The sequence below is a fragment of the Heterodontus francisci genome, chromosome 1 (assembly GCF_036365525.1).
Source record: "Heterodontus francisci isolate sHetFra1 chromosome 1, sHetFra1.hap1, whole genome shotgun sequence".
Taxonomy (NCBI): Eukaryota; Metazoa; Chordata; class Chondrichthyes; order Heterodontiformes; family Heterodontidae; genus Heterodontus; species Heterodontus francisci.
In genome coordinates, this window is record NC_090371.1 from 42,453,727 (window position 1) to 42,481,716 (window position 27,990).

The window sequence follows — 27,990 nt, forward strand, 5'->3', positions numbered from 1 at the left end:
CCATCTCATTCCATCTGACTTTATCCTCCTTCCCCCGCCCTGCCCAAAACCATCTTTCTGACTTTGAGCAAAAGACAGACAGTTCTGATTTTTGTCTTTTGCTGAGTTGAAAAGGGAGACGCCAGTGTAAGATTTGAAAAACCAATGTCGGAAATCCACCATTTGGTGGAAATTTCTCATCCCTGAGTATTGCATACTAAATCACCTCATAAGGCTATCGAGTAGTTAAACCACATCCTCTTTCCGCCAGCAAACTATTTCCCAAAAAAAGGCAGCAGTTGGGAAGACATCATACACATTCCCTAAAAAAGGAAGCCTGGGTCAAAGCAGATGCATCACACTTTTGAGGTAATACAATATGTTAACTGAAAGTAATATATTTCATTTAAACCAGTTAATAGGAGAGTCCAACAAATCAGTGGGAAGCTGCAAAAATGAATATAAAACAACAAAAGTCAGGAATGTTGGATGCAGCAGGAAACTGGAGCAATAACTGCAAGATGCTGAGCTGCAGTCCTGCCCCCCACACACACGCACAGTGTTCACTGAATTTGCATTACAAAGAGCCTGATCTATGCTATAGCTAGGGAGGTGGTGGCGTAGTGGTACTGTCAATGAACTAGTAATCAGAGACCCAGCGTACTGTTCTGGGAACATGGGTTCAAATCCCACCATAGCAGGTGGTGAACTTAATTAATAAAAATCTGGAATTAAAAAACTAGTCTAATGATGGCCATGAAACCACTGTCAATTGTTGTAAAAACCCATCTGGTTCACTAGTGTCCTTTAGGGAAGGAAATTTGCTGACCTTACTTGGTCCAGCCCACATGCAACACCACAGCAATGTGGTTGACTCTTGCATGCCCTCTGAAATGACCTATCAAACCATTCAGTTGTGTCTAACAGCTACAAAAATCAATAAGGAATGAAGCCGGATGGACCACCCAGCATCGACCTAGGCACCGGAAACGACCAAGGCAAACCAGCCCCGTCAATGCTGCAAAGTCCTCCTTACTAACATCTGGGGGTTTGTGCCAAAGTTGGGAGTGCTGTCCCACAGACAAGTCAAGCAACAACCTGACACACTCACCGATCATACCTTACAATGTCCCAGACACAACCATAATCATCCCCGGGTATGTCCTGTTCCACCGACAGGACAGTCCCAGAGGTGGTGGCAGTTTAATACAGTCGGGAGGGAGTTGCCCTGGGAGTCCTCAACATCAACTCCAGACCCTATGAAGTTTCATGGCATCAGGTCAAACATGGGCAAAGAAACCTCCTGATTACCACCTACTGCACCCCCCCCCCTCCCTGATGAATCAGTACTCCATGTTGAACAGCACTTAGATGAAGCACTGAGGGTGGCAAGGGCGCAGAATGTACTCTGGGTTGGGGACTTCAATGTCCATCACCAAGAGTGGCTTGGTACCAGCACTACTGACCAAGCTGCTAGACTAGTTCTGCAGCAGGTAGTGAGGGAACCAACACTAGGGAAAAATATACTTGACCTCATCCTCAATCTACCTGCCACAGATGAATCTGTCCAGGACGGTATTGGTCAGAGTGACCACCGCGCAGTCCTTGTGGAGACAAAGTCCTGTCTTCACATTGAAGATACTCTCTAGCGTGTTCTGTGGCTAAATGGGATAGATTTTGAACAGATCTAGCAATGCAAAACTGAGCATCCATGGGGCACTGTGGGCCATTAGCAGCAGAATTGTACTCAACCACAATCTGTAACCACATGGCTCGGCATATTCCCCAACCCTTGTTTGAAGAGTGCAGGACCAGGCATACCTCAAAATGAGGTGTCAACATGATAAAGCTACAACCCAGAACTACTTGTGTGCCAGTGTAAGCAGCATGCGATAGACAGAGCTAAGCGATCCCATAATCAACGCATCAGACCTAAGCTCTGCAGTCTTGCTACATCCAGTCATGAATGGTGGACAATTAAACAACTAACTGGAGGTGGTAGCTCCACAAATATCCCCATCCTCAATGATGGGGGAGCCCAGAGTCATAGATACAGCACCGAAATAGGCCCTTCGGCCTAACAAGTCTGCACCGACCATCAACCACCCATTTATGGTAATCCTACATGAATCCCATTTTTTCCCCCTCTCTCACCCTCACCTTCCCTCAATTCTCCTACCACCTACCTACACTAGGGGCAATTTATTTACAATGGCCAATTTACCTATCAACCCACAAGTCTTTGGCATATGGAAGGAAACCAGAGCACCCAGAGGAAACCCACGCGGTCACAGGGAGAACTTGCAAGCTCCGTACAGGCAGTACCCAGAACCGAACCTGGGTCGCTGGAGCTCTAAGGCTGTTTTGCTAGCCACTGCGCTGCCACATCAGTGCAAAAGACAAGGCTGAAGCATTTGCAGCAATCTTCAGCCAGAAGTGCAGAGTTGATGATCCATCTTAGCCTCCTCCTGAAGTCCCCAGCATCACAGATGCCAAACTTCAGCCAATTCGATTCACTCCGCGTGATATCAAGAAACGACTGAAGGCACTGGATACTGCAAAGGCTATGGGCCCAGAGTCGAAGAGACTTAGTAGTTGGCAGGAAAAAAGACAGAGGCGCAAGGGGAGAGCCAACTGTGCAACAGCCCCAACAAACAAATTTCTCTGCAGCACCTGTGGAAGAGCCTGTCACTCCAGAATTGGCCTTTATAGCCACTCCAGGTGCTGCTTCACAAACCACTGACCACCTCCAGGCGCGTATCCATTGTCTCTCGAGATAAGGAGGCCCAAAAGAAATGGGCCCAGACAACATTCCGGCAATAGTACTGAAAACCTGTGCTCCAGAACTTGCTGCACCCCTAGCCAAGCTGTTCTAGTACAGCTACAACACTGGCATCTACCCAGCAATGTAGAAAATTGCCCAGTATGTGCTGTACACAAAAAGCAGGACAAGTCCAACAGGGCCAATTACTGCCCAGTCTACTGAGTCAGTAAAGTGATGGAAGGTGTTGACAGTGCTATCAAGTGGCACTTGCTTAGCAATATCCTGCTCACTGATGCTCAGCTCCTAACCTCATTACAGCCTTGGTTCAAACATGGACAAAAGAGCTGAACTCGAGGTGAGGCGAGAGAGTGACTGCTCGTGACATCAAGGCAGCATTTGACCAAGTATGGCATCAAGGAGCCCTAGCAAAACTGGAGTCAATGGAAATCAGGGGGAAAGCTCTCCACTGGTTGGAGTCATACCTAGTGCAAAAAAGATAGTTGTGGTTGTTGGAGGTCAAACATCTCAGCTCCAGGACATCACTGCCATTCACAAACATTCACTCCCTCTACCACCGATGCACAGCGGCAGCAGTGTGTACCATCTACAAGATGCACTGCAGCAACGGACCAAGGCTCCTTGGACAGAACCTTCCAAACCTGTGACTTCTACCACATAGATCTTTTCTGCAGCTCAACAAATAGATTTTAGACAGAAGGACATACATGTTTACCAATGTAGTCCAACACAAAAACATGGTCTTGATGTCCAGTGAAGCCAGATGAGAAAAATCCACAGCCAGTTCTTATCCAGATCTTACCACAGCTCACAAGGCAAGGTCAAGGGCTGGGGTTTGAACCATTATACAGAGACCATTTAAACTAACAATTTGGGCTAAAATGCTCCCACTGTTAGAATCAAGAGAACTTAAACAGTAGAAGAGAAAAATAAATATTTCAAACAGTAATTTAAAAAGCCACAGACAAATAGGCAAGCCAAGTTTTATTGTACAGCTGCAGATTTACAAAAAACTAGAAATGTTAAAAATGCTGAGTTCAAACAAGTTACATTTCAATAGTAAATTTCAAATGTCTACAATATCTAACTGGAATCTGGACACAACTTGCTTTAAATACAAAATAAAAACATTACAAAATTGAGTTTAAGTCTTCCAGTGGAAATTAGACTATGTACCAATGAACTTTATGCATTACATTTATGCAGATCTGTTAAAGCAAAAGCACACTCGACAGTGTATCTAAAATTCACAGGTCAAATTACCAAGATATAAAAAAGTATTAATTTTATTCAATCTCAAACAGGAGACAGTTAGCAATTAGCAGACATTGCATCTGATTTTGAACAAGATAATTGATACTCAGATAAAAACACAAAACATTACAATAGAGTAATCTAGCAACTACAGGATAGAAAGTAATTTCAATTTGTCATCCACTCTATTTGACATTCCCACCCACAGACTGACCCAATATAGAAATGGAGAAAAAGCACAAATATGTAATACAACTTCCCCTATCTCCACCGCCCCACTCCCCAGAGAGTTGTTTAGAAAGGAACCAAAGTTTTGTTGCAAAGCATTATTAAAAGCTAATATTTGACAAGGGACTCATGACAATCTGGTGCCATAATTCCCCAAAGATACATCCTAAACTTGTTAAGTTTAAAAACCTTTGTGGGGGGGAAGGAGGAGGGCGGGCTGGGGATGTCAAAGTAACCCAATTTAAGAATTGTTCTTGGACGCGGTCTTAGCCACTGCACTTAGTTGGAAAAGTATATTTTGTTGGTTACCAAAAGCAATTAATGGATTTGCTAGACTGCACATTGCAGACAAATCTACACAACGTGGCATGTATTAAAAAGCAAAACACAACTCCTTCAGGTTCATGTGATCACCACACCAACTGTAGATCTGTTCATTCAAGGCAAGATTCTCAATAGCGAGCAGCCTCCTTTAGTTTAACCAAGAGGTAACTTCATTGGTCTCAGCCAAACAAGCTTGCAAATCAAACTCTTTGCTCACATGAGGATAGACAAATTCTCTGGTTGTTGGAGTCGAGCAAGATATCTAACAAATTGAAATATTGATATTAGCTGAAAGTGTAAATTCTTTTACAGTAACTTCATAGGTCAAAATAGGATTTCCCATCAACGAATACCACAATATATACTGGACCAAGTTACAGAACCAAAATCCAGGTGACAATGTTGCCCACACTATCTCCCATACTTTTCAAAGAAGGGATTATCCAAGGTGCCTGTGTCAAATTAGAAAAGGCACATCACCACACCTGAAAGTCTGTGCCAGAGAAATTTGACTTCTATCCAAAATAGATAGAGAAACTGCTGTCTGCCAGTTTTTGCTGGAATGAGGCCCAAACCAAATTGAGGGTTTAGAGCTCAGACTGCTGCCCCCCTTTTTTTTTTCCCCCACAAGGTGACCTTTATACCCCAGGCCCCTTTTATATTTTTCACATCGAGGGGGCCTTTATTCCTCAGGCCCCCTTTATGTACATATTTACAGTTTTAAAATAACTTTATTAAAACCAGATAAATAAACAAAAAACTCAAATTAAAATGCCATTCTCTGCGTCAACGATGCACTCCAGTCCCTGCGGTGCCCACCGGTTGCGGGAGGCCTCAAGCGTACCAGCGGACACCGCATGCTCCTTCTCCAGGGACACCCGGGCGCGAGTGTAACCGCGGAAGAGGGGCAGGCAATCGGGGAGGACGGAACCCCCGACGGCCCGCACACCCGTTTCTCCTGTGCCTACAAATACTCAATTAACTGGGCAGTTTCTTTAAGCAGCCTCCAACAGTCCCTTTAGGGACACTGGTTAGGCCTGAAAGATGACAAGAAATCTAATTTATGTAATTGCTCTGTTGTATGAAGGTTTCATCAGCATTGCTTACAAATGTAGAAACCGAGTTAAGGAATACAGGATACAAATTCATCATACAATCAAAGAATGCAGTGAAGTCAGTCAAAAAGGAAATAGTGTGTGTTCAGGGCCAACGTGTTCCCATAAAGGTGAAGGGTAGGACCAACAAGTCCAGGGAACGCTGGATCTCAAGTGATGTAGAGGATTTGATAAGGGAAAAAAAAAGGCTGATGCCAGATTCAGAAGGCTGGAAATAGTGAAGGCCCTAGAGGAGTATAGAAAGTGTGTGGGTGGGGGGTACTTAAAAACAGTAATTAGGAGCGTGGAGAGGCATGAAAAAACACTGGCAGACAAGATAAAGGAAAATCCCAAGGCGTTTTATAAGTATATTAAGGGCAAGCGGATAACCAGGGAAAGAAAGCCCATAGGGGACCAAAGTGGCAATGTGTGTGTGGAGCCGGAGGATGTCAGTGAGGTATTAAATGATTACTTTTCATCGGTGTTCACGAAGAAAGAAGATGTAGCTGTAGAGATCAGAGAGGGGGATTGTGATATGTTTGAACAAATTAGCATTGAAAGGGAGGAGGTTTTAGCGGGCTTAAAAGTGGATAAATCCCCAGGCCCAGATGAGATGTATCCCAGGCTGCTATGTGAGGCAAGGGAGGAGATTGCAGGGGCTCTGACACAAATTTTCAAATCCTCTTTGGCCACAGGAGAGGTGCCAGAGGACTGGAGGACAGCGAATGTGGTACCATTATTCAAGAAGGGTAGCAGGGATAAATCAGGTAATTTACAGGCTAGTGAGTTTATCAGTGGTAGGAAAACGATTGGAAAAAATTCTGAGGGGCAGGATTAATCTCCACTTGGAGAGGCAGGGATTAAATCAAGGATAGCCAGCATGGCTTTGTCAGGGGGAGATAGTGTCTAACAAACTTGATTGAATTTTTCGAGGAGGTGATTAGATGTGTAGATGAGGGTAAAGCAGTTGATGTAATCTACATGGACTTCAGTAAGGCTTTTGATAAGGTCCCACATGGGAGATTGGTCAAGAAGGTAAGAGCCTATGGGATCCAGGGCAATTTGGCAAACAGGATCCAAAATTGGCTTAGTGACAGGAGGCAGAGGGTAATGGTCGAGAGTAGTTTTTGCAATTGGAAGCCTGTGACCAGGGATCAGTGCTGGGACCCTTGCTGTTTGTAGTGTACATTAATGATTTAGACATGAATATAGGAGGTATGATCAGGAAGTTCGCAGATGACATGAAAATTGGTGGTGTCGTAAATAGTGAGGAGGAAAGCCTTAGATTACAGGACAATATAGCTGGGCTGGTAAGATGGGCAGAGCAGTGGCAAATGGAGTTTAATCCGGAGAAGTGTGAGGTGATGCATATTGGGAGGACTAACAAGGCAAGGGAATATACAATGGATGGTAGGACCCTAACAAGTAAAGAGGGTCAGAAGGACCTTGGTGCACTTGTCTATAGATCAGTGAAGGCAGCAACACAGGTAGATAAGGTGGTTGGGAAGGCATATGGGATACTTGCCTTTATTAGCCGAGGCACTGAATGCAAGATTAGGGAGGTTAAGCCAGAGCTGGTGTACTGTGTACAGTTCTGGTCACCACACTATAGGAAGGATGTGATTGCATTGGAGAGGGTGCAGAGGAGATTCACCAGGATGTTGCCTGGGCTGGAGCATTTCAGCTATGAGGAGAGACTGGATAGGCTAAGGTTGTTTTCCTTACAGCAGAGAAGGCTGAGGGGGGACCTGATTGAGGTATACAAAATTATGAGGGGCATAGATAGGAAGTAACTTTTTCCCTTAGCGGAGGTGTCAATAACCAGGGGGCACAGATTTAAAGGTAAGGGGTAGGAGGTTTGGAGGGGATTTGAGGAATTTTCTTTCACCCAGAGGGTGAAGTGGTGGTAGAGGCAGGAACCCTCAACATTTAAGTATTATTTAGATGAGCACTTGAATCGCCATAGCATGCAAGGCTACAGGCCAAGTGCTGGAAAATGGGATTAGAATAGATAGGTGCTTGATGGCCCGCACGGACACGATGGGCCAAAAGGTCTGTTTCATGACTCTGTCATTCTACTTATAGCTGAAATCAGAATATGCATTAGTTGATCCCATACAGCCCAAGAATTTTCAATTGCCTATATATGGGAAGCATACTGCTCATCACTACACGGTCCATATTGTTAAAGTTACAAGTTGCATACCTGAGGAGATGGTGCACGTGTGTTGCTGGGAGTGCATCCTCTCTCATCAGGAAAACTTGTTCGACTCCCACTTGAGCTGTTCACAGATTCCGTTTCCATATCAAAATCAAACTCCGTACTGCAAGACATAGCAAGGCTCAGTTTTTTTTTTAAGTATTGTTTACAGCTTGTGGAATTTTACTACAAATGCTCAATTAACATTCTAACAAGGGTAAACATCAAGTACTGACAGATCAAGTTTTATTTCTTATTTCACAGAAATAATCCATACCGTCCTCACTTTAACTTGTATTCCACTGAGAACTGCAAAATTTATTCCCAAATCTGAAACCCATTAACTGCACCCTTACCCAAAATATCTTCCACTCTAGTCATACCGATAGCCAGTAATTTGAACATACACTGCCTGTAAATCACTGCCTTCTTCTGCTGGTGGATCCCAGGCATGCAGTGCAATTCTCCACAACCTAATTTGCTGGTCCCAGGATCTACGACTGAACTTCTTAAACTTGTTTGGAGTCCTTGGATGAACACCTGGCTTCCGAAGATGCCTGAAAGAAAGAATTCAATGAGTGTGCACAGAGCTAACTTGCTTTACAGCACATTGAGTATCAATGACATATTCTGCATCAATCCAGCTAAAGCTAAACATCCCAAGTCCAACAATGACCGATGCCATGCATCAGTGAACAAAGTTAACTTTAAATTGTTTATATGCAATACTACTTTACATCCCTTTTGTTTGGTTTGACTCAGTTGGTAGCAATCTTGTCACATTGGAAGATTGTAGATTCAAGTCCTTGGCCCCCTTCATCTACATGGTGCCCTTTGGCAGCAAACTTTCATTATCGGTTTGCTGAGGGCACCCTGTTCTACCAGCTCCCTCAACCCTTGCACTACTCCTTGTCCAACATCCAATCTTGGATTAAACATTTCCTCCAACAACAGATTTAATCCAAGACTGAAGCCAATCATCGCTCCCACTACAAACTCTGTACCCTTACCACAGATTTTCTCATCCGTGGCCACTGTGTCTAGTTCAACATAAGCAGAGTTTCTAACTTTAAATACTCTCCATCAAAAAAGCTGCTGAATGACATCTCATGACAGGCCAAATAACCTGTGCTGTAAACATCTAACATCACCCATGTTGGCCCACCTGCTGCTGAAAAATCATCCTGTGTCTTTATCACCTCCAATCCTGACTATTCCAATGCTGTCCCAGCTAATCTCCCATCCTCCACCCTTTAAATTACAGCTCATCCAAAACTAAGTTAGGTCTAAATCCTACCTTGCATCATGTTCTACTTACCCATCAATCTTCATTGACCTATACATCCTCCTGGGCCAACCGCAAATTTAAAATTTTCATCCTATTATTTAGACCCCAACATGGCTGAACCACTTCCCATCTCCAGGCTTTGCAAGTATAAATCCCTCTCTAAACTCTACTCTTTGAATTCTAACCTCTTGAATTCTCTCCCCCACCACCCCGTTGCTCAACCACTGTGGCTTAAATTATGGCCTTAACCCCACAATTTCCTAAACCTCTGCTTGCTTCTCTTTTCCTTTAAAAGGCTCCTTAAAAATACACATCTTCCACCAAGCTTTTGGATCTCTGCTTATCCTTTCATTTAGTTTGGCGTCCATATCCACACCACACCTTTTCCCACCACCCAATAACTTTTCTGAACCACCTTATGACTGCTCTACATTACAGGCATTATATAAATACAGTTTGTTGGAGAAACAGGAAGTTTCAAGTAATTTGTGAAGCTGGAGATGAAGCATCCCAAGAATATAATGCACTCTATAAATGGAAGTTCCACTATTTCTCAGAAATGCCAAGGACCTTGCTGGGACCCTCCCAAAAACACACTTCTGTTCCCTCCTCAAAAGGTCCATTGAGAGCAACACTGGCTACTAGATTGTGAGCTGGAGCCATGTGATCACATAAATAAACCAAGAGCTGGGGAATTATCAGCCAAATGGTGCCATATTATAACTGAGCAAAATCATTCTTTGATGTACAAGGACAGACAGATTTTTATTCTTGGTGATCTCAGTCACACTTGTGTAGACCAGTCACCTCCTGATCAAAGTGGAAAACTTTCATGCTAACTCCAAGAATATTTTCTATTCTACTCTAACTGCAAGCAGTCAAGTACGAACAAGTTAGCCAATAAAGTTAATATCCCACACCAAATGGAAAATAAAAGCCCAACTTCAAGAATAGAGGCAAGAATAAAAGGTATTTGTGATCTTACTTGGGAACTTCCTGAATGAATCGATCATATGCAATGGTATTCTTTCCATAGTTGATCTGCTTCTGCCTTCTCATCAATACCACTTCATCAGTTTCAAGTTCTGAAGGTGCCAATGATTCTCTGGAGCCACTCGAACTGAAATTTAGTAATTAGATTAAATGATTTTTCTCTACCCCTCAAGAGAAACTGCCTGGTTTCAGGTGAGAAAAGAATTACAAGCAAAAACTACACATTCTTCAGTACAACATTATGCTACAACCCTAAGTTATATGAGGGATTGTTGCAGAGAACTTGAGCACAGCTAACGTTGTACTTTTTTTTTTTTTTTAAAAGGGAGAAAGGGATAGACTGAGTAACTACAGGCCAATCAGCCTAACCCAAGTAGTGGGAAAATTATTGGGGGGAAAAATTGACAGGATTTAGAAAGACACGGATTAATCAAAGACAGTCAGAAAAGATTTGTTAATGGAAGGTTGAGCTGGCTAACCTGATTGAATTTGTTTGAGGTAACAAGGCAGGTCGAGTCAAAGAGAATCATTCATTTGATGTACTCCACATGGATTTTTGCAAGGTTTTTGATAAGGTCCCACATGGCAGACTGGTCACAAAAGTGAAAGTCTATCGGATCCAAGGCAAAGTGGCAACTTGGATATGGCTTAGAGGCAGGAAGCAAAGGGCAATGCTTGATGAGTGTTTTGATGACTGGAAGACAGTCTCCACTGGGATTCCCTAGGGCTCAGTATTAAGTCCCTTGCATTTGTGGTATATATCAATGATTTGGACTTGAATGTAGGGGGTATGATAAAGTTTGCAGAAGATACAAAAATTGGCTCCATAGTCAATAATGAAGGAATTTTCCTACAGCCTAGAGACATCAATGGACTAGTCAGAGGAGCAGAGCAGTGGCAAATGAAGTTCAATTCCAAGTAGTGTGCAGTAATGCATTTGGGGAAGGCTAACATGACAAGGGAATACACAATAAATGGTTGGATACTGAGAAGTGTAGAGGAATAGAGGGATATTGCAGTGCATGTCCACAAATCCCTGAAGGTGGCTGGACAGGTAGATAAGGTGGTTAAGAAGGCATACGGGATACTTGTATTCTATGCCTTTGCGGCGCAGTGGTTAGCACCGCAGCCTCACAGCTCCAGGGACCCGGGTTCAATTCTGGGTACTGCCTGTGTGGAGTTTGCAAGTTCTCCCTGTGACCGCGTGGGTTTCCTCCTACCGCCAAAGACTTGCAGGCGATAGGTAAATTGGCCATTATAAATTGCCCCTAGTGTAGGTAGGTGGTAGAGAGTATGAGGTTACTGTAGGGTTAGTACAAGTGGGTGGTTCTTGGTCGGCACAGAATCGGTGGGCCGAAGGGCCTGTTTCAGTGCTGTATCTCTAAATAATAAATAAATAAGCAAGAGTTGGAAGGTTATGCTGAAACTGTATAAAAGACTAGTTAGGCCACAGCTTGAGTACTGCATGCAGTTCTGGTCACTGCAATATAGGAAGGATGTGATTGCACTAGAGAGGCTACAGAGGAGATTTACAAGGATGCTGCCTGTACTGGAGAATTTAATTAGGAGGAAAAATTGGATAAGCTAGGGTTGGTTTCTTTGGAACAGAGGAGACCAAGGGGAGACCTAATTGAAGTGTATAAAATTGAGGGGTCTAGATAGAGTGGATAGGAAGGCCCTATTCCCCTTGGTTAAAAGGGTCCAGAACCAGGGGGCATAGATTTAGGGCAAGTGATAGGAGGTTTAGAGGGGATTTGAAGGGAATTATTTTCACTGAGGCTGGTGGGGATCTGCCTGAAATGGTGGCAGAGGTAAAAACTCTCATCATTTAAAAAGTGCTTGGATATGCACTTGAAATGCTGTAACCTACAAGGCTATGGGCCAAGAGATGGAAATGCGATGAGTTTGAATGGCTACTTGTCAGCCAGTGTGGACACAATGGGCTGAATGGCCCCCTTCCATACTGTAAGTTTCCAATTCTATTTTCTATGATTGCTAGATTCAAACTCCCAAACCAGAATAAAGTATCCACCTTTAAGAACCACATGGTACCAACGCACAGATCTAACCGCTTACTGTACTAAAATCCCAATCCCAGCTGTGTTGCAAGGGAGCGGATAGAAATCACAGGAAAATAAATCAAGGCACTCTGTACCCGACAGCTGGTGGGCGCCTGCTACACTACATTGCTGGGGCAGAGGCAAGGGCGAGGTGAAGTGAGGGATCCATGCCACAAATTAAATCAAAAGTGAACCAGAATATTTAATGACTAGCCAAACCAGTCTCAAACTCTTTCTCGTCTCTCCCACCTCTAACACATCTTTTCATTTGATTTGATACAAAGTTTATCTCACTGATGCTACAGTCTGAATGCATTAAGAAAAAACTTTGCAAAATGCAGAGTTTAATTCCGCAGTACTATGTTAGCAAGCATTTATTTCATTATTTTTGTAAACAGTTCAGCTATACCTTTCAGAAGAGTAATCCTTTTCATGGTCAGTAAAGTCATTTAGCAAGAGTCGTCTTTTGTATCTGAAAGAAAAAAAAAATTTAAAACACAGTGAAAACTTGGAGGATTTTAACACAAGTAATATTGGTCTGCAACATAAAAGTCATAAAAAACAAATCAAAGTTAATACAAATACCACAGCTGGCCAATAACAAAAGTGGAAGCAGTTCACCAACTTTGTGAACCACATACTTCATTCAGAGTTGCATATTTTAAACTGTGGGAGTAGGACAAAGAGACACATTCAAACTACTGAAGGGCAACTTCAGGACTGATAACAGGAGACTTATTTCAAAAAGCAGAGGTAATCAACACTTCAAATTAGATTTCCAGACAGCACAATAAAAGGTAAAACCTCTAGACTCATTCAAGGACCAATTAGATGCAGCAATTGGATGGGAGGGGGAGGTATCGTGTTGTTCTGGAAGGATAAGCCCAAGCTAGTCCAAATGAATAAGAGCAAAATACTGCGGATGTTGGAAATCTGAAATAAAAACAAGAAATGGTGGAAGTACTCAGTAGGTCTGGCAGCATCTGTGGAGAGAGAAGCAGAGTTAACGTTTCAGGTCAGTGACCCTTCTTCCAAAATGGATGGTTTTCCCATTCAAATAAAAAATGCACCACAAGACAGGGCAGTGAGGGCAAGTTTACAAGTAAACACAAGACTATTATCCAAATAGACTGGGATAGTAGTAGTGTAAAAAGGTAGAGAACGGCAAGAGTTGCGAGAGTATATTCAGCAAAATTTTCGACAGCAGTATGTTTCCAGTGCAAGAGGGGAGGTACTGCTGGACCTGGTTCTTGGAAATGAGGTGGGCCAAGTGGATCAAATATCAGGAGAACATTTAGGGGTCAGTGATCATTGTGTGATAAGGTTTAGATTGGCTATGGAAAAAGGGACACAATGGGCCAAGTGGTCTCTTACTGTGCCTTAAACTTTCTATGATTCTAGAACAGAGAACAATCTACAGTAAGAATAATTAACTGGGGGAAAGCCAGCTTCAACAGGGAAAGAATGGATCTGAGCCAAATAAATTGGAATCAAAGGTTGGCAGAAAAAAATGGCAGCTGCACAATTGGCTACTTTCAAAGAAGGGATAGTTCAAGCACAGTCAAGGTATATTCCCTCAAAGGGGAAAGGTAGGGCAAACAAATCCAGAGTTCCCTGGATGACAAAAGAGAGAGATGAAGATGAAGAAAAAGTGTGCTTATGACAGATCTCAGATAATACAATGGAGAATCAGGGCTGAATAAAGAAGGTTCAGAGGGGAAGTGAAAAAGCAAATAAGGGAAGCAAAGAGAAGAGTATGAAAAGAGACTGGCAGCTAACATAGAAGGGAATCCCAAAGTCTTTTATAGGCCTATAAATTAGTGAAAGGGTGTTAAAAAGGTGGAGTAGGGCTGATTAGGGACCAAAAAGGGAACTCGTGCATGGAGGCAGGAGTAACAGCTGAATGAATACTTTACATCTGTCTTTACCAAGGAAGATTATGCTACCCAGGCCACAGGGAAAGAGGAAGTAATTAATACACTGGAAGGGTTTAAAATTGATAATGAGGTAAAGGCCTGCTCGGGTCTGCAAATGAAACCTGACCTGAGCCCGACAGAACCACATCCGACCTAAGCCCGACCCGGCCGGAGTCCTTTAATTTTTTTCCCACGACTGACCCAACCACTGGAATGTAATCAACTTTACTGAAGAGGTTGTGCTCTACCTTGGATGGAATCACTCACTGCAGACTAGTGCGGAGTGTTTCTTGCCTTGACGTCCTGGCTGTCACTGCGTCCGACCCGGCCGAGCCCGAATGCCGGACCCGGAAGAGCGACCTGACCCGAACCCGACACATGTCGTCGGGTTGCCATGCTCTAAAAATGAGGAAGTATTAGATAGGCTGTCTGTACTTAAAGTTGATAAAGCACCAGAACCGGATAAGATACATCCAAGGATACGGAGGGAAATGAGTGGAAATTGCAGAGGCACTGGCCATAATTTTCCAATCTTCCTTAGTCTCAAGGGTGGTGCCAGAGGACTGGAGATTTACAAACGTTAAACACTTGTTCAAAAAGGGGGTAAAGACAAGCCCAGACACTACAGACCAATCAGTATAACTTTGGTGGTGGGGAAACTTCTAGAAACAATAATTCGGGTAAAAATTAATAGTCACATGGGTAAATGCTGGTTAATTAAGCAAAGCCAGCATGGATTTAAGGGAAAATAGTGTTTAACTAGCTTGCTGGAGTTTTCTGAAGGGGTAACCAAGAGGGCTGATGAGGGCAATGCTGTTGATGTGGTGTATATGGATTTCCAGAAGGCATTTGATACAATGCCACACAACAGACAGTCAAGTTATAGCTCATGGAATAAAAGGAACAGTAGCAACATGGATACAAAATTGGCTGAGTGACAGAAAATAAAGTAGTGGTTAATGGATGTTTTTCGGGCTGGAGGAAGGTTTGTAGTGGAGTTCCAAAAGGGTCAGTGTTGGGACTCCTGTTCTTCCTGATATATATTAATGACTTATAACTAGGTGTACAGGGCACAATTTCAAAATTTGTACATGATATGAAACTTAGAAGTATTGTGAACTGTGAGGTATAGAACTTCAAAAGGACAGACACGTGGCAGATGACCTTCAATGCAGAGAAATGTGGAATGATTAATTTTGGTAGGAAGAACAATTAGAGACAATATAAAATAAAGGGACAATTCTAAAAGGGGAGTAGGAACAGAGGGTCCTGGGTGAATATGTGCATAAGTCATTGAAGGTGACAAGACAGGTTGAGACAGCAGTCAATAAAGTATACAGTATCCTAGGCTTTATTAATAGGGGCATAGAGTACAAGAGCAAGGAGGTTATGTGGAACTTGCATGAGACACGAGTTCAAATGCAGCTGGAATATTGCATCCAGTTCTGGGTGCTTAAAGGCATTGGAGAGAGTGCAGAAAAGATTCACTAGAATGGTTCCAGGGATGAGGAACTTCAATTATGAAGAAAGAATGGAGAAGTTAGGACTGTGTTCCTTGAAGGAGACAAGGCGGAGAGGAGATTTGATAGAGGTATTCAAAATCATGAGGGGTCTGGACAGAGTACATAGGGAGAAACATTTCCACTCATGAAAGGATCAAGAACGAGGGGGCACAGATTTAAGATAATTAACAAAAGCGACAGGAGGAAAAACTTTCACTTTTTGGGCGGCACAGTGGTTAGCATCGCAGCCTCACAGCTCCAGCGACCCGGGTTCAATTCTGGGTACTGCCTGTGTGGAGTTTGCAAGTTCTCCCTGTGTCTGCGTGGGTTTCCTCCGGGTGCTCCGGTTTCCTCCCACAGCCAAAAGACTTGCAGGTTGGTAGGTAAATTGGCCATTATAAATTGCCCCTAGTATAGGTAGGTGGGAGGGGAATATAGGGACAGGTGAGGATATGGTAGGAATATGGGATTAGTGTAAGATTAGTATAAATGGGTGGTTAATGGTCGGCACAGACTCGGTGGGCCGAAGGGCCTGTTTCAGTGCTGTATCTCTAAATCTAAAATCACACTGCAAGTGGTTAGGATCTGGAATGCACTGCCAAAAAGTGCAGTGGAGGCAGGTTCAAATCGAGGCATTCAAAAGGAAATTAGATAGTTACCTGAAAAGGAAGAATATACAGGGTTATGGAGAAGGCTGGGGGGAATGCAATAAGTGAATTCCTCATTCGGAGAGCCAGTGCAGACACGATGGGCCAAATGGCCGCCTGCTTTGCTGTAACAATTCTGTGATTATGAACCTACAACAATCTAGATCAAATTACTGTAATTTTCCAAATATGTATTTTTTCCCTAAAAGTTGACCTTGAAGTTAGGGTGCATATTGTACATGATAAATCAAAGTGGGTTTTTTTTCTTGCAGCTGGTAAGTGGACCTGAGGAAATGTAGTTGATCCTGTTTGGGATCGATTATCTTTCCCTAGCAAAGGTTTGGGTACTTTTATTAGGCCCACAGAGGAACTCAGGCCAGATCTCAGTTTCCCCACCCGAGACTATACAAGGGCAGAAGGATAGAAACTCTTCAGTAAACAGAAAGGCTACAAAAGAGAATGGTTTCCTGCAAGAGAGTTAAACAGTGCATCCTATAGCATTTCTTTCAAGTTTTGCTTGGTGACAGTTCTGAGGCAAACCATTTGGGGACTGCAAGACTTTAATCCACCAAAGGACTCAACTGACATCATAAGCCATAGGATATTATCCAAATAAAAGCAAAATACTGCAGATGCTGGAAATCTGAAATAAAAACAAGAAATGCTGGAACCACTCAGCAGGTCTGGCAGCATCTGTGGAAAGAGAAGCAGAGTTAACGTTTCAGGTCAGTGACCCTTCTTCGGAACAGATATTATCCAAAACCATTTATGGAATGACTTTTGATACTCTCCACTTGCCTGGATGAGTGCAGCTCCAACACTAAAGAAGCTTGACACCATTCCGGACCATCAAGCAGCCTGCTTGATTGGCACCCCATCCACCACCTTCAACATTCACACCAAGACACAGTGGCAGCAGTGTGTGCCATCTAGAAGATGCACTGCAGCAATTCACCAAGGCTCCTTCTACAGCACTTCTAAACCTGCAACCTCTACCACCTAGAAGGACAAGGGCAGCAGATGCATGGGAACACCACCACCTGCAAGTTCCCCTTCAAGTCACACACCATCCTGATTTGGAACTATAAATCGCTGTTCCTTCACTGTCGCTGGGTCAAAATCCTGAAACTTCGTTCCTAACAGCACTATTGCATACCTACACCCCAAGGACTACAGCAGTTCAAGAAGTCAGCTCACCACCACAAGGTGAATTAGGAATGGGCAATAAATGCTGGCCTAGCCAACGCCGCCCACATCCTATGAACAAAGAAAAAAAAGTGCAGATAGTCACATGGAAATGTCATAGCGGTAACGAAGACCTGGCTCAAAAAAGAGCAGGTCTCAGTACTAAATAATCCTGAATACAAGTTGTTCAGGAAAGATAGGAAGGAAAAGAAAGGTAGAAAGGTGGTGGTAACAATTAGGAGATTATTAATACTGGATGTCCTACGGGGTGGGTGGGGTTGGTGGGGAGAAGGAAAGAATCTATTTGGTTAGAGCCAAGAAACAATAGAGGTACCATTACACTGCTGAGTGTATTTTATAGACCACCAATGGGAAAGATATAGAAGGGCAAATTTGCAGGGAAATTACAGGCAGCTACAAAAGCGATTCAAGTCCTCCCCATTAAACTATTCAATTATCCTAATATCGACTGAGATACTAATAGTGTAAAGAGCAGAGAGGGAGAAGGGTTTCTGAAATATGTTCTAGAGAATTTTCTCCATCAATACCTTTCAAGCCCAATCAAGAATAAGGCACTGTGAAATCTGGGTCTGGGGAATGAGATGGGTCAAGTGGATAGAGTGTCAGTGGGGAAACATTTAGGGAACAGTGATCATAGAAGGTTTAAGTCACCTTTGGAGAAAGACAGAAGAAATCCAGATTAAAAATATTTAAGTGGAGGTCCAATTTTAGTGGGGTTAGAATAGATCTGGCCCAGCTAAATTAGAATCAAAGATTGGCAGGAAATACAAATGGAACAATAGGCTGCCTTTAAAGAGAAGATAGTTCAGGTGCAGCCCAGGTACACTGCCACAAGGGGGAAAAAGTAGGTCAAACAAAGCCTGAGCTCCCTGGATGACAAAAAAAAGAGATAATACAGTAAGATGAAGCAGAATAAAAGGTGCATATGACAGACGTCAGGTTGATAATACAAGTCAGAACCAGGCTGAAAATAGAAAGTTCTGAGAAGTGAGAAAAGAAATAGGAAGTATGAGAAGAGACTGGCAGCTAACATATCTATTATTACTGAATTTGTTTAACAGATTTAGCAACAAGGGAACAACTATTTATGGAACTGCTTCAAGCAATCCTGGAATGCAAGTGGGATACAACATTATAATTTGAAACCACTCTTGCCCATCACAAAAAAAAAAATGCATAATTTAACATTTTTGGCTGTTCTATGCAGACATTAGTACACAATGCCCATACAAAGGTTTCACAATAGCAAAGATTAATAAGGCAGAGAATTTCACTTTAAATATACACTGGAAATAGAGTGCAGCATTTGACACTTCCTTCAAAAAGGAAAATGTAAAACCAAAGTATACAAACCTCTTCAAATCCCGATAAACAATCTGTCTTGTTTCTTCATTTTCTACTGCTGTGCCCCAATCTGCAGAGGCACATCTGGGGACTGCTTCATCACTTTCTGGTGTTGTGAAACTGGAAGAAATTAATTTTAACATGGTCATTTAAAATTAATGAACTTTATTTTTTGTGTAACATGGCGATGGCCACAAATTATTCAGCACATCTAGTGCAGTATTTGGAAAAACAGGGAAAATTCCCCAGTGGAAAGTACTGCAGGTCATCAGCTTGATTTCAAAATTGACTTGAGAAATAAATTGTGTCAAGATTGGACTTTATGTTCAACAGAAATATGGGACATTTTCCAAATTGAAGAAATTGATTTTATCCCTCAACTTAATTCCAAGTTGATAAGAGCAGCCAATCCAGTTCTAGGACATGGGCCAGTCTCCAATTTAGCATTAATTACTGAGCTATTGCTTTCTAAAATCAGCAATGATAAAGGATGACATTTAAACAAAAAACTTGCTTCTGCACTTTATCTGATCCAGTAATGACTTGCAAGTAAAGACTTGCAATCGGCAAATATACAATTTTGGCTGTAAATAAAATTAGTGACTTATCTAAAGCAGCCAACATTATGAATGAATACAATAGACACACTTAACTTCATCACTACAGTGCAGCTAATTGTTTACATTCCTGAGTCCCTTCAGTTTATTTTGGCTGTCATCTTGGATCACACAACTCCCATTAAATCCAATTGTTTATCCCAACCTGGAGCTCTAGTTAAGCGTGTCCGAGATAGTGAACAGCAAGCATTCGTTAGCAAATACTTTTGAAGCTATGATATTTACTTGGTGCCTTAAGATCTCACTCCAGTCTGCAAAAACAGCACAGCATGACATTTTGTTTTAAACTTTTAAAAGCTAGAGGAATGCCAAAAATCCAGATATCCAAAAACTGGATATTTTTGAAAATATTCCAGTTGATATTCAGTTAAATGAAGTTTGAGCTTATTGTCCAGGACAATTTGGCTAGGCACTAGTTCTTCTTCCAGCGCTCCAAATCAGCCCGAACAACCCTCGGCCCTGCCCAACCTGTGTTTTTTGCCATCACAATCATGTCTAAAAGGCCAGCAAATACCCCGATGGATAGCAATGCAAAGAGGGGGCAGAATTCATTGTCTATAGCCAAGAAAAGGGAATTACTGCAGAAATTAGATAGATAGAGGTGCGTCAGTGCGAAAGCTGAGTGAGGAATATGGTTGGGTAATTCCACCATTTACAATTTAGAGAAACACTGGAAAATCCTATTGCTGGCCCATCAACCCCAGACATCCCAGCTGAGCCCTTTCCCTTGTGCTCAACCTTCAGCCGGATGTAAATAACCTAGTATCCATTTTTGTACATCTTACTTTGGAAGCAGATAAGAATATTTGGCAAGTACAAAAAAAATTATTTTTCAACCTTTATGTACACATTATTCATTCTTTTTTATACTTCATTTCATGCATCTTTTATTCATTGAATTTGGCTGAGGACATGCTAGCTGATTTTATTGTCCAAAATCCAGGAAAATCTGAAGTCCACATCGTCTCGGTACAGAGGGTGCTGGATTCTGGATGTCCAATTTAACAAGTTTAGTTACGGAGTGAATATATTTAGATGATTTACAACAGAAAGCCTATTAATATTTGTGCAAACTCGGAAATTCTCAAAAACACATTAAAGTAACAGATTATACTTCAGATTCACCAGGATGATGCCAGGATGGAATCCTTTAGTTAGGAGACTGGAGATAAGCTTATTTGTGCCATGGGAGCAGAGAAAAAAAAAAAAGCATATTTGAGATTTAAAACAAAATGACAAGTTTCAGTGAATTTGGAAAGCGTATTTTCTCCAGCCTTGCGAGTCAATATGCAGGTATCAAGTATAATTACCATAAGGGCAAGCGACATTTCTTAAAGCATAAAATGCTTTGTTACAGATAGTGATTAAGACAGGCCATGGCAAAATACTACTTAAACACAAGAAAAGTAGATTATTTTGAAGATACAGGGTTATGGGGAGGTGGGGACATTGGAATTAGTTTTGGATCACTATAGCAGAGCCAGCAGACACAAATAGCATACCTCTATACTGTAAACATCTATGCCAAGTAATGTGTAATTCATATGCAATTCTTTCTGGACAGTGAAAGCTTGCTAGTCTATCTTTTTCTAGCAAGATTTCAACCATTTCAGCTATCTTTGAATGCAAACAGATCCAGCCACTTGTATACCCTTTCAGTGCAATACCGTAGTGACATCAACCAAAGTCAAGTGGCTTGTTTGTTCTTTTATTACATGCAAAGAACCGCAGCTGGCTTAAAACATAAGTAGTGAGATTCAAAAGGGACAGCCATTAAACCAAACCTAGACAAGACAGAAAAATTTACATTTGTCACATTAGCCAACACTCATACTGACTTACAATCAATTTTCACAGCAAAAACACCCAAAAAAGACAAACCAAGGAAGCAGGATTTAGCATTATGGCATCTGTTACAACCAAGGTGGCAGGAGTGCACTGTTTATTCTAGTTCCACTTCTTCACAGGTCACAACATATATTTAAATCTTCCCACTTACCAACATGGTCATATTCTCTATTTTCCCCAGAATAAAACACACCAACCAGGTTTCTTTAATGAACAAAATTATCAGTTTATTATAAAAGTCTTAACCAGTAATGAAGTAAAGCATAAACAAATTAAAATTTCTAAGTTCCCTTTTTACCTTCGCCACACCCACACACAGGTTGTGGTCTTCTCTCCTTCCTTGAAAATTCTCTTCTTCTGCAGGCTTGACTCTAAACAATCAGCAAGAATCTGGTCTCTTCTTGTTACACTTCATCAGCAACAGGCACTAAATTTTCATTCCAGAAGGTAATCAACAACTCTACAACCAAAAGCTTGCGAGTTTGCTGCTCTTAGGTGTGCTACTGCTGCTCCCAGGTTTGTCCTGTCAAGTTGTGCATTACTGTCACTTCTCTGTCCACATGGTCCCCAGTAACCAGGGTTTCTGTTCTATTTTTAAACTTGGGTCATGTGACAACCAATAAACATTGTTGCCAAACTAGTTCTTTCAGTGCCCTCTGGAAAAAAAAAACTACTCCAGCATTTCTTCAGTTTGACCATGAATTCTTCAAAAAATATTTTAACAAAAACAGTCCACTTTCATAACACATCTTAGAACATAGAAAGAGCCCATCAAGTCTGTCACAGGATCATAGGAAATAGGAGCAGGAATAGGATATTTGGCCTGTTGAGCCCCAGAAGCCATTTAGTTAAATCCCACTCTCCTGCAACATTCTATTTCAAGCAACTATAATTTCATGGGCACATAGCAGCAGGAGTAGGCCATTCAGCCCATCGTGCCTGCCCCACCATTCAGTATGATCATGGCTGATCATCCATTTCTATTTTTCCCCCCACCCTATACACATATGCCCTTATGTCATTTATATTTAAAGCAGACATTGACAAATTTCTAAATATACTCAATGACTGCACTTCCACAGCCCTCTGGGGTAGAAAATTCCAAAGATTCATAACCCTCTGAGTAAATAAATTTCTCCTCAACTCTGCCCTAAGTGGCTTCCCCCTTATTTTGAAATTGTCTCCCCTGGTTCTCTACTCCCCAGCCAGGGGAAACATCTTAGCTGCATCTACACTGTCTATCCCTTTCAGTATTTTGTAGGTTTCAATGAGATCACCTCTCATTCTTTGAAACTCTAGAGAATACAGGCCCAGTTTCCCCAATCTCTCTTCATCCCGGGAACAAGTCTGGTGAACCTTTGTTGCACTCCCACTATGTTAATAATATCCTTCCCAAGGTAAGGGGACCAAAACTGCACAGTACTCCAGGTGGAGTCTAACCAAGGTTCTATACAATTGAAGCAAGACTTCACTACTCCTGTACTCAAATCCTCTAGCGATAAAGGCCAACATACCATTAGCCTTCTTAATTGCTTGCTCCACCCGCATGTTAGCTTTCAGTGACTTATTGACAAGGACATCAAAGTCCCTTTGTACATCTACACCTTCTAATCTCTTACCATTTAAGAAATACTCTGCACATCTATTCCTCCTACCAAAGTTGATAACCTCACATTTTTCCACATTATATTCCATCTGCCACGTTCTTGCCCACACACTAAGTCTGTCCAAATCCCCTTGAAGCCGCTTTGCATCTTCCTCACAACACACATTCCCACCTAGTTTTGTCATCCACGATCTTGGAAATACTACATTTGGTCCCATCCAAATCATTGATATATATTGTGAACAGCTGGGGCCCAAGCACTGATACCTGTGGTACCCCACTAGTCACAGCCTGCCAACGTGAGAATGACCTGTTTATTCCTATTCTCTGCAGGTTAACCAATCACTATTCCATGCCAGTATATTACCTCCTATCCCATGTGCTTTAAATTTTGTTGACCAACCTCCTGTGGGGGACTTAAGCAAAAGCCTTCTGAAAATCCAAGTATACCACATCCACCGTCTCGCCTTCAGCAATTCTGTTAGTAACATCCTCAAAGAAACTCCAACAGGTTCGTCAAACATGATTTCCCGTTCATAAATCCAAGTTGACTATGCCCAATCAGATTATCCAAATATCCATTTATCACATCCTTTAAAATAGATTCTAGCATTTTCTGATGCAAGGCCAACTGGTCTGTAATTCCATTTTCTCTCTCCCTCCCTTCTTAAATAGTGAAATGACATTTGCAACCTTCCAATCTTCAGGAACTGTTCCAAAATCTATAGAATTTTGGAAGATGATCACCAATGCATCCACCAGCTCCACAGCTACCTCTTTCAACACTCAGATGTAAAATATCAGGTCCTGGGGACTTATCAACCCTCATCCCCATTAATTTCTCCAATACAACCTTCTCACTAATATGAATTTCCTTCGATTCCTAATCCTCCCTAGTCCCTTGGATCTCTAATTCTGTGAGATTTCTTGTATCTTCCTCCAGTGAAGACAAGGTCTTCATGTAGCTTCTCTGCCATTTTGCTATTCCCCTTTACAAATTCTCCTGACTGTCTGAAATGGACCCACATTTGTCTTAGCCAACTTTTCCTTTTTACATTGTTATACCTATAGAAGCTTTTACAGTCCATTTTTAATTTTGTTGCTAGCTTACATTCATATTCTACTCTATCAGTTTCTTCATCTTCCTTTGCTGTATTCGAAAATCCTCCCAATCCTCAGGTTTACTATTATTTCTAGCAACTTATAGGCCTTTTCTTTTAATCTTATACAATCCTTAACTTCTTTTGTTATCCACAGTTGACTGCCTTTACTTTTGGCATTTTTGTGCCTTGAAGGAATGTACAGTTGCTGTAAACTATAATTCTTTGAAGACTATTCATTGTCTATGCACTGTCACACCTTTTTATGTATTTTCCCAATCCACCGCAGCCAATTTGCCCCTCATACCGTCATAATTTCCTTTGTTCAAATTTAACACCTGGCTTCCAATTGAACGACCTCACTTTCCAACATAATGTAAAATGATACATTATGGTCACTCATCCCTAAAGGTTCTTTTACAACAAGATTAATTAGCCCTTTCTCATTACTTTATACTAGATCTAAAATAGATTGTTCTCCAGTCATTTCCTCAACATACTGCTCTAGAAAACCATCCCCAACACTCCAGAAACTCGTCTTCCACAGCATTAGTGCTCATTAGGTTTACCCAGTCTATGTTCAGATTGAAGTCACCCATGGATTACTGTATTGCTCATGCTACATGCTTCTCTAATCTAATTAATTCCATGCCCCACACTACCACTACTGTTTGGTGGCCTATAAACAACTCCTACCAATGTTTGCTGCCCCTTGCTGTTTCACAGCTCCACCCAAACAGATTCCACATTGTGTTCTTCTGATCGGAGGTCCTCCCTCCTAATGCACTGATCCCATCCCTTATCAGCACAACACCATCTCCTTTTCCTTTTTGCCTCTCCTTCCTAAATGTCGAATATACTTGAATATTCAGTTCCCAGTCTTGGTCACCCTGCAGCCACGTTTCCGTTATGGCCATTAGATCACACCCAATTACCTCTATTTGGGCCTTTAAATCATCTACCTTGTTGCGAATGCTGCCATACACAAGCTTCGTTCAGCAGCAATTAATGTTCCAATTTAAACACCCCTCTGAAGGATTTATTTTCCAACCTCCCTTTAAATCTTGACAATTGCATTTAAGGGAATGAAATGAATACAAGCTGTTTAAGTTAAAGTATATTCTCTAGAGTTTAGAAGAATGAGGGGTGATCTCATTGAACCGTACAAAATTCTTACACGGCATGACAGGGTAGACACAGGAAGGGCGTTTCCCCTGGCTGGGGGGATCTAGAACAAGGGGACAGTGTCTCAGAATAAAAGGTAGGTCATTTAGGACCGAGATAAGGAGGAATTTCTTCATTCAGACAGTGTAGAATCCTTGGAATTCTCTACCAGAGGGCTGTAGAGGCTCAGTCCTGGAGTATATTCAAGACAGATCGATAGACTTCTAGATATTAAAAATATGGTGATAGTGCAGGAAAAATGACATTGAAGCAGATCAGCCATGATCTAGCTAATGATGCACAGTCAAATATAGAAGGGAAACTGAGTCAGTCTGGAAGGCAGAGCAAACAGACCTGTTAAGTAACAAGCTAACAATGCAAGGCTGGATTGCATCTCTTAACACAAGGAGCCTTATTAGTAAGGCAGATGGATTGAGGGCATTGATTAACAGATGGGAATATGATATTATTGCTATCACAGGGACATGGTTGAGGGAAGGGTAGGACTGGCAGTTCAATATTTCAGGGTATAAAATCTTCAGGCATGACAGGGGAGGGTGTAAAAGAAGAGATGGCATTGCACTGTTGATCAAGGAGTCAATTACTGCAGTAAGGAGGGATGATATAGTCATAGAGAGATACAGCACTGAAATAGGCCCTTCGGCCCACAGAGTCTGTGCCGATCATCAATCACCCATTTATACGAATCCTACATTAATCCCATATTCCTTACCACAACCCCACCTTCCCTCAATTCTCCTACCACCTACCTATACTAGGGGCAATTTGCAACGGCCAATTTACCTACCAACCTGCAAGTCTTTGGCTGTGGGAGGAAACCGGAGCAACCGGCAGAAACCCATGTGGTCACATGGAGAACTTGCAAACTCCACACAGTCAGTACCCAGAACCAAACCCAGGTTGCTGGAGCTGTGAGGCTGCTGTGCTAACCACTGCGCCGCCCTTATCTTAGAAGGTTCCTCAAATGAGGCCTTATGGGTAGAACTTAAACAAAAAGGGGGTAATCACTTGACTGGGAGTGTACTACAGGCCTCCAAACAGTCAGGGAGAGATAGAGGAGCAGATATGTAGGCAAGTCTCAGAGGTGTAAAAATACAGTAAGAGTAGGGGATTTCAACTTCCCAATATCAACTGGGATAGTCTTAGGGCAAAAGGCTTAAAGGGGGCGGAATTCATCAAGTGCATACAGGAGAGCTTTTTGAACCAGCACGTAAAAAGTCCTACAAGAAGGGGCGGTATTGGACCTAATCTTAGGGAATGAAGCCGGGCAAGTGGTAGCAGTGTCAGAGGGGAACATTTCGGGGATAGTGACCACAACTCTAAGATTTAAGGTAATTATGGAAAAGGACAAAGTGGGACCGGAAATAAAAGTACTGAATTGGGGGAAGGCCGATTTCAATATGATAAAACAGGATCTGGCCAAAGTGGACTGGGAGCAGCTACTTGTAGGAAAGTCTGCATGAGACCAGTGGGAGTCATTCAAAAAGGAATGAGAGTTCAGAGCCAACATGTTCCCGTAAAAGGTGAAGGGTAGGACCAATAAGTCCAGGGAACCTTGGATGTCAAGGGATATAGAGGATTGGGTAAGGATAAAAAAGAAAAGAGTGGCTTATGGCAGATTCAAAGCTCTGAAAACAGCGGAGGCCCAAGAGGAGTACAGAAAGCGTAGGGGCATACTTAAAAGTAATTAGGAGAGCGAAGAGGGGACATGAAAAAACACTGGCGGGCAAGATAAATGAAAATCGCCAAGGCGTTTTATAAGTATGTTAAGGGCAAGAGGATAACCAGGGAAAGAGGAGGGCCCATTAGGGACCAAAGTGGCACTCTGTGTGTGGCGCCAGAGGACATGGGCGAGATTTTAAATGATTACTTTTCATTTGTGTTCACTATGGAGAAGGATGATGTCGGTGTAGCGATCAGGGAGGGGGACTGTGATATACTTGAACAAAATTAGCTTTGAAAGGGAGGAAGTATTAGCTGTTTTAGCAGGCTTAAAAGTGGATAAATCCCCAGGCCCACGAGATGTATCCCAGGCAGCTATGTGAGGCAAGGGAGGAGATTGCAGGGGCTCTGACACAAATTTTCAAATCTTCTCTGGCCACAGGAGAGTACCAGAGGACTGGAGGACAGCACATGTGGTACCATTACTCAAGAAGGGTAGCAGGGATAAACTAGGTAATTGCAGGCCAGTGAGTCTACATTAGTGGTTGGGAAACTATTGGAAAAAATTCTGAGAGACAGGATTAATGACCACTTGGAGAGGCAGGGATTAATCAGGGATAGTCAGCATGGCTTTGTCAGGGGGAGGTCATGTCTAACAAACGTGATTGAATTTTTCAAGGAGGTGACTCGATGTGTAGATGAGGGCAAGGCAGTTGATATAGTCTACATGGACTTCAGTAAGGCTTTTGATAAGGTCCCACATGGGAGATTGGGTAAGAAGGCAAGAGCCCATGGGATCCAGGGCAATCTGGTAAATTGGATCCAAAATTGGCTTAGTGGTAGGAGGCAGAGGGTGATGATTGAGGGTTGTTTTTGCGAGTGGAAGCCTGTGACCAGTGGTGTACCACAGGGATCAGTGCTGGGACCCTTGCTGTTTGTAGTGTACATTAATGATTTAGACATGAATATAGGAGGTATGATCAGTAAGTTTGCAGATGACACGAAAATTGGTGGTGTCGTAAATAGTGAGGAGGAAAGCCTTAGACTACAGGACGATATAGATGGGCAGAGCAGCAGCAAATGGAATTTAATCCCGAGAAGTGCGAGGTGATGCATTTTGGGAGGACTAACAAGGCAAGGGAATATACAATGGAT

The 27,990-nt window shown here is 42.3% G+C and overlaps 1 protein-coding gene across 1 annotated transcript in view; it reads right to left on the minus strand.

Annotated features, from left to right (window-relative positions):
- Nucleotides 1-3,728: 3,728 nt before the first annotated feature.
- Nucleotides 3,729-27,990, minus strand: part of slbp (stem-loop histone mRNA binding protein) — a 48,451-nt gene continuing 24,189 nt past the window's right edge. The window contains exons 3-8 of the mRNA XM_068049213.1: nt 18,827-18,937; nt 12,612-12,674; nt 10,135-10,269; nt 8,269-8,418; nt 7,868-7,985; nt 3,729-4,829 (exon numbers count right to left, since the gene is read on the minus strand). Coding sequence (XP_067905314.1) covers nt 4,716-4,829; nt 7,868-7,985; nt 8,269-8,418; nt 10,135-10,269; nt 12,612-12,674; nt 18,827-18,937 — 691 coding nt within the window. The 3' untranslated portion in view covers nt 3,729-4,715. The remainder of the gene's footprint in view (nt 4,830-7,867; nt 7,986-8,268; nt 8,419-10,134; nt 10,270-12,611; nt 12,675-18,826; nt 18,938-27,990) is intronic.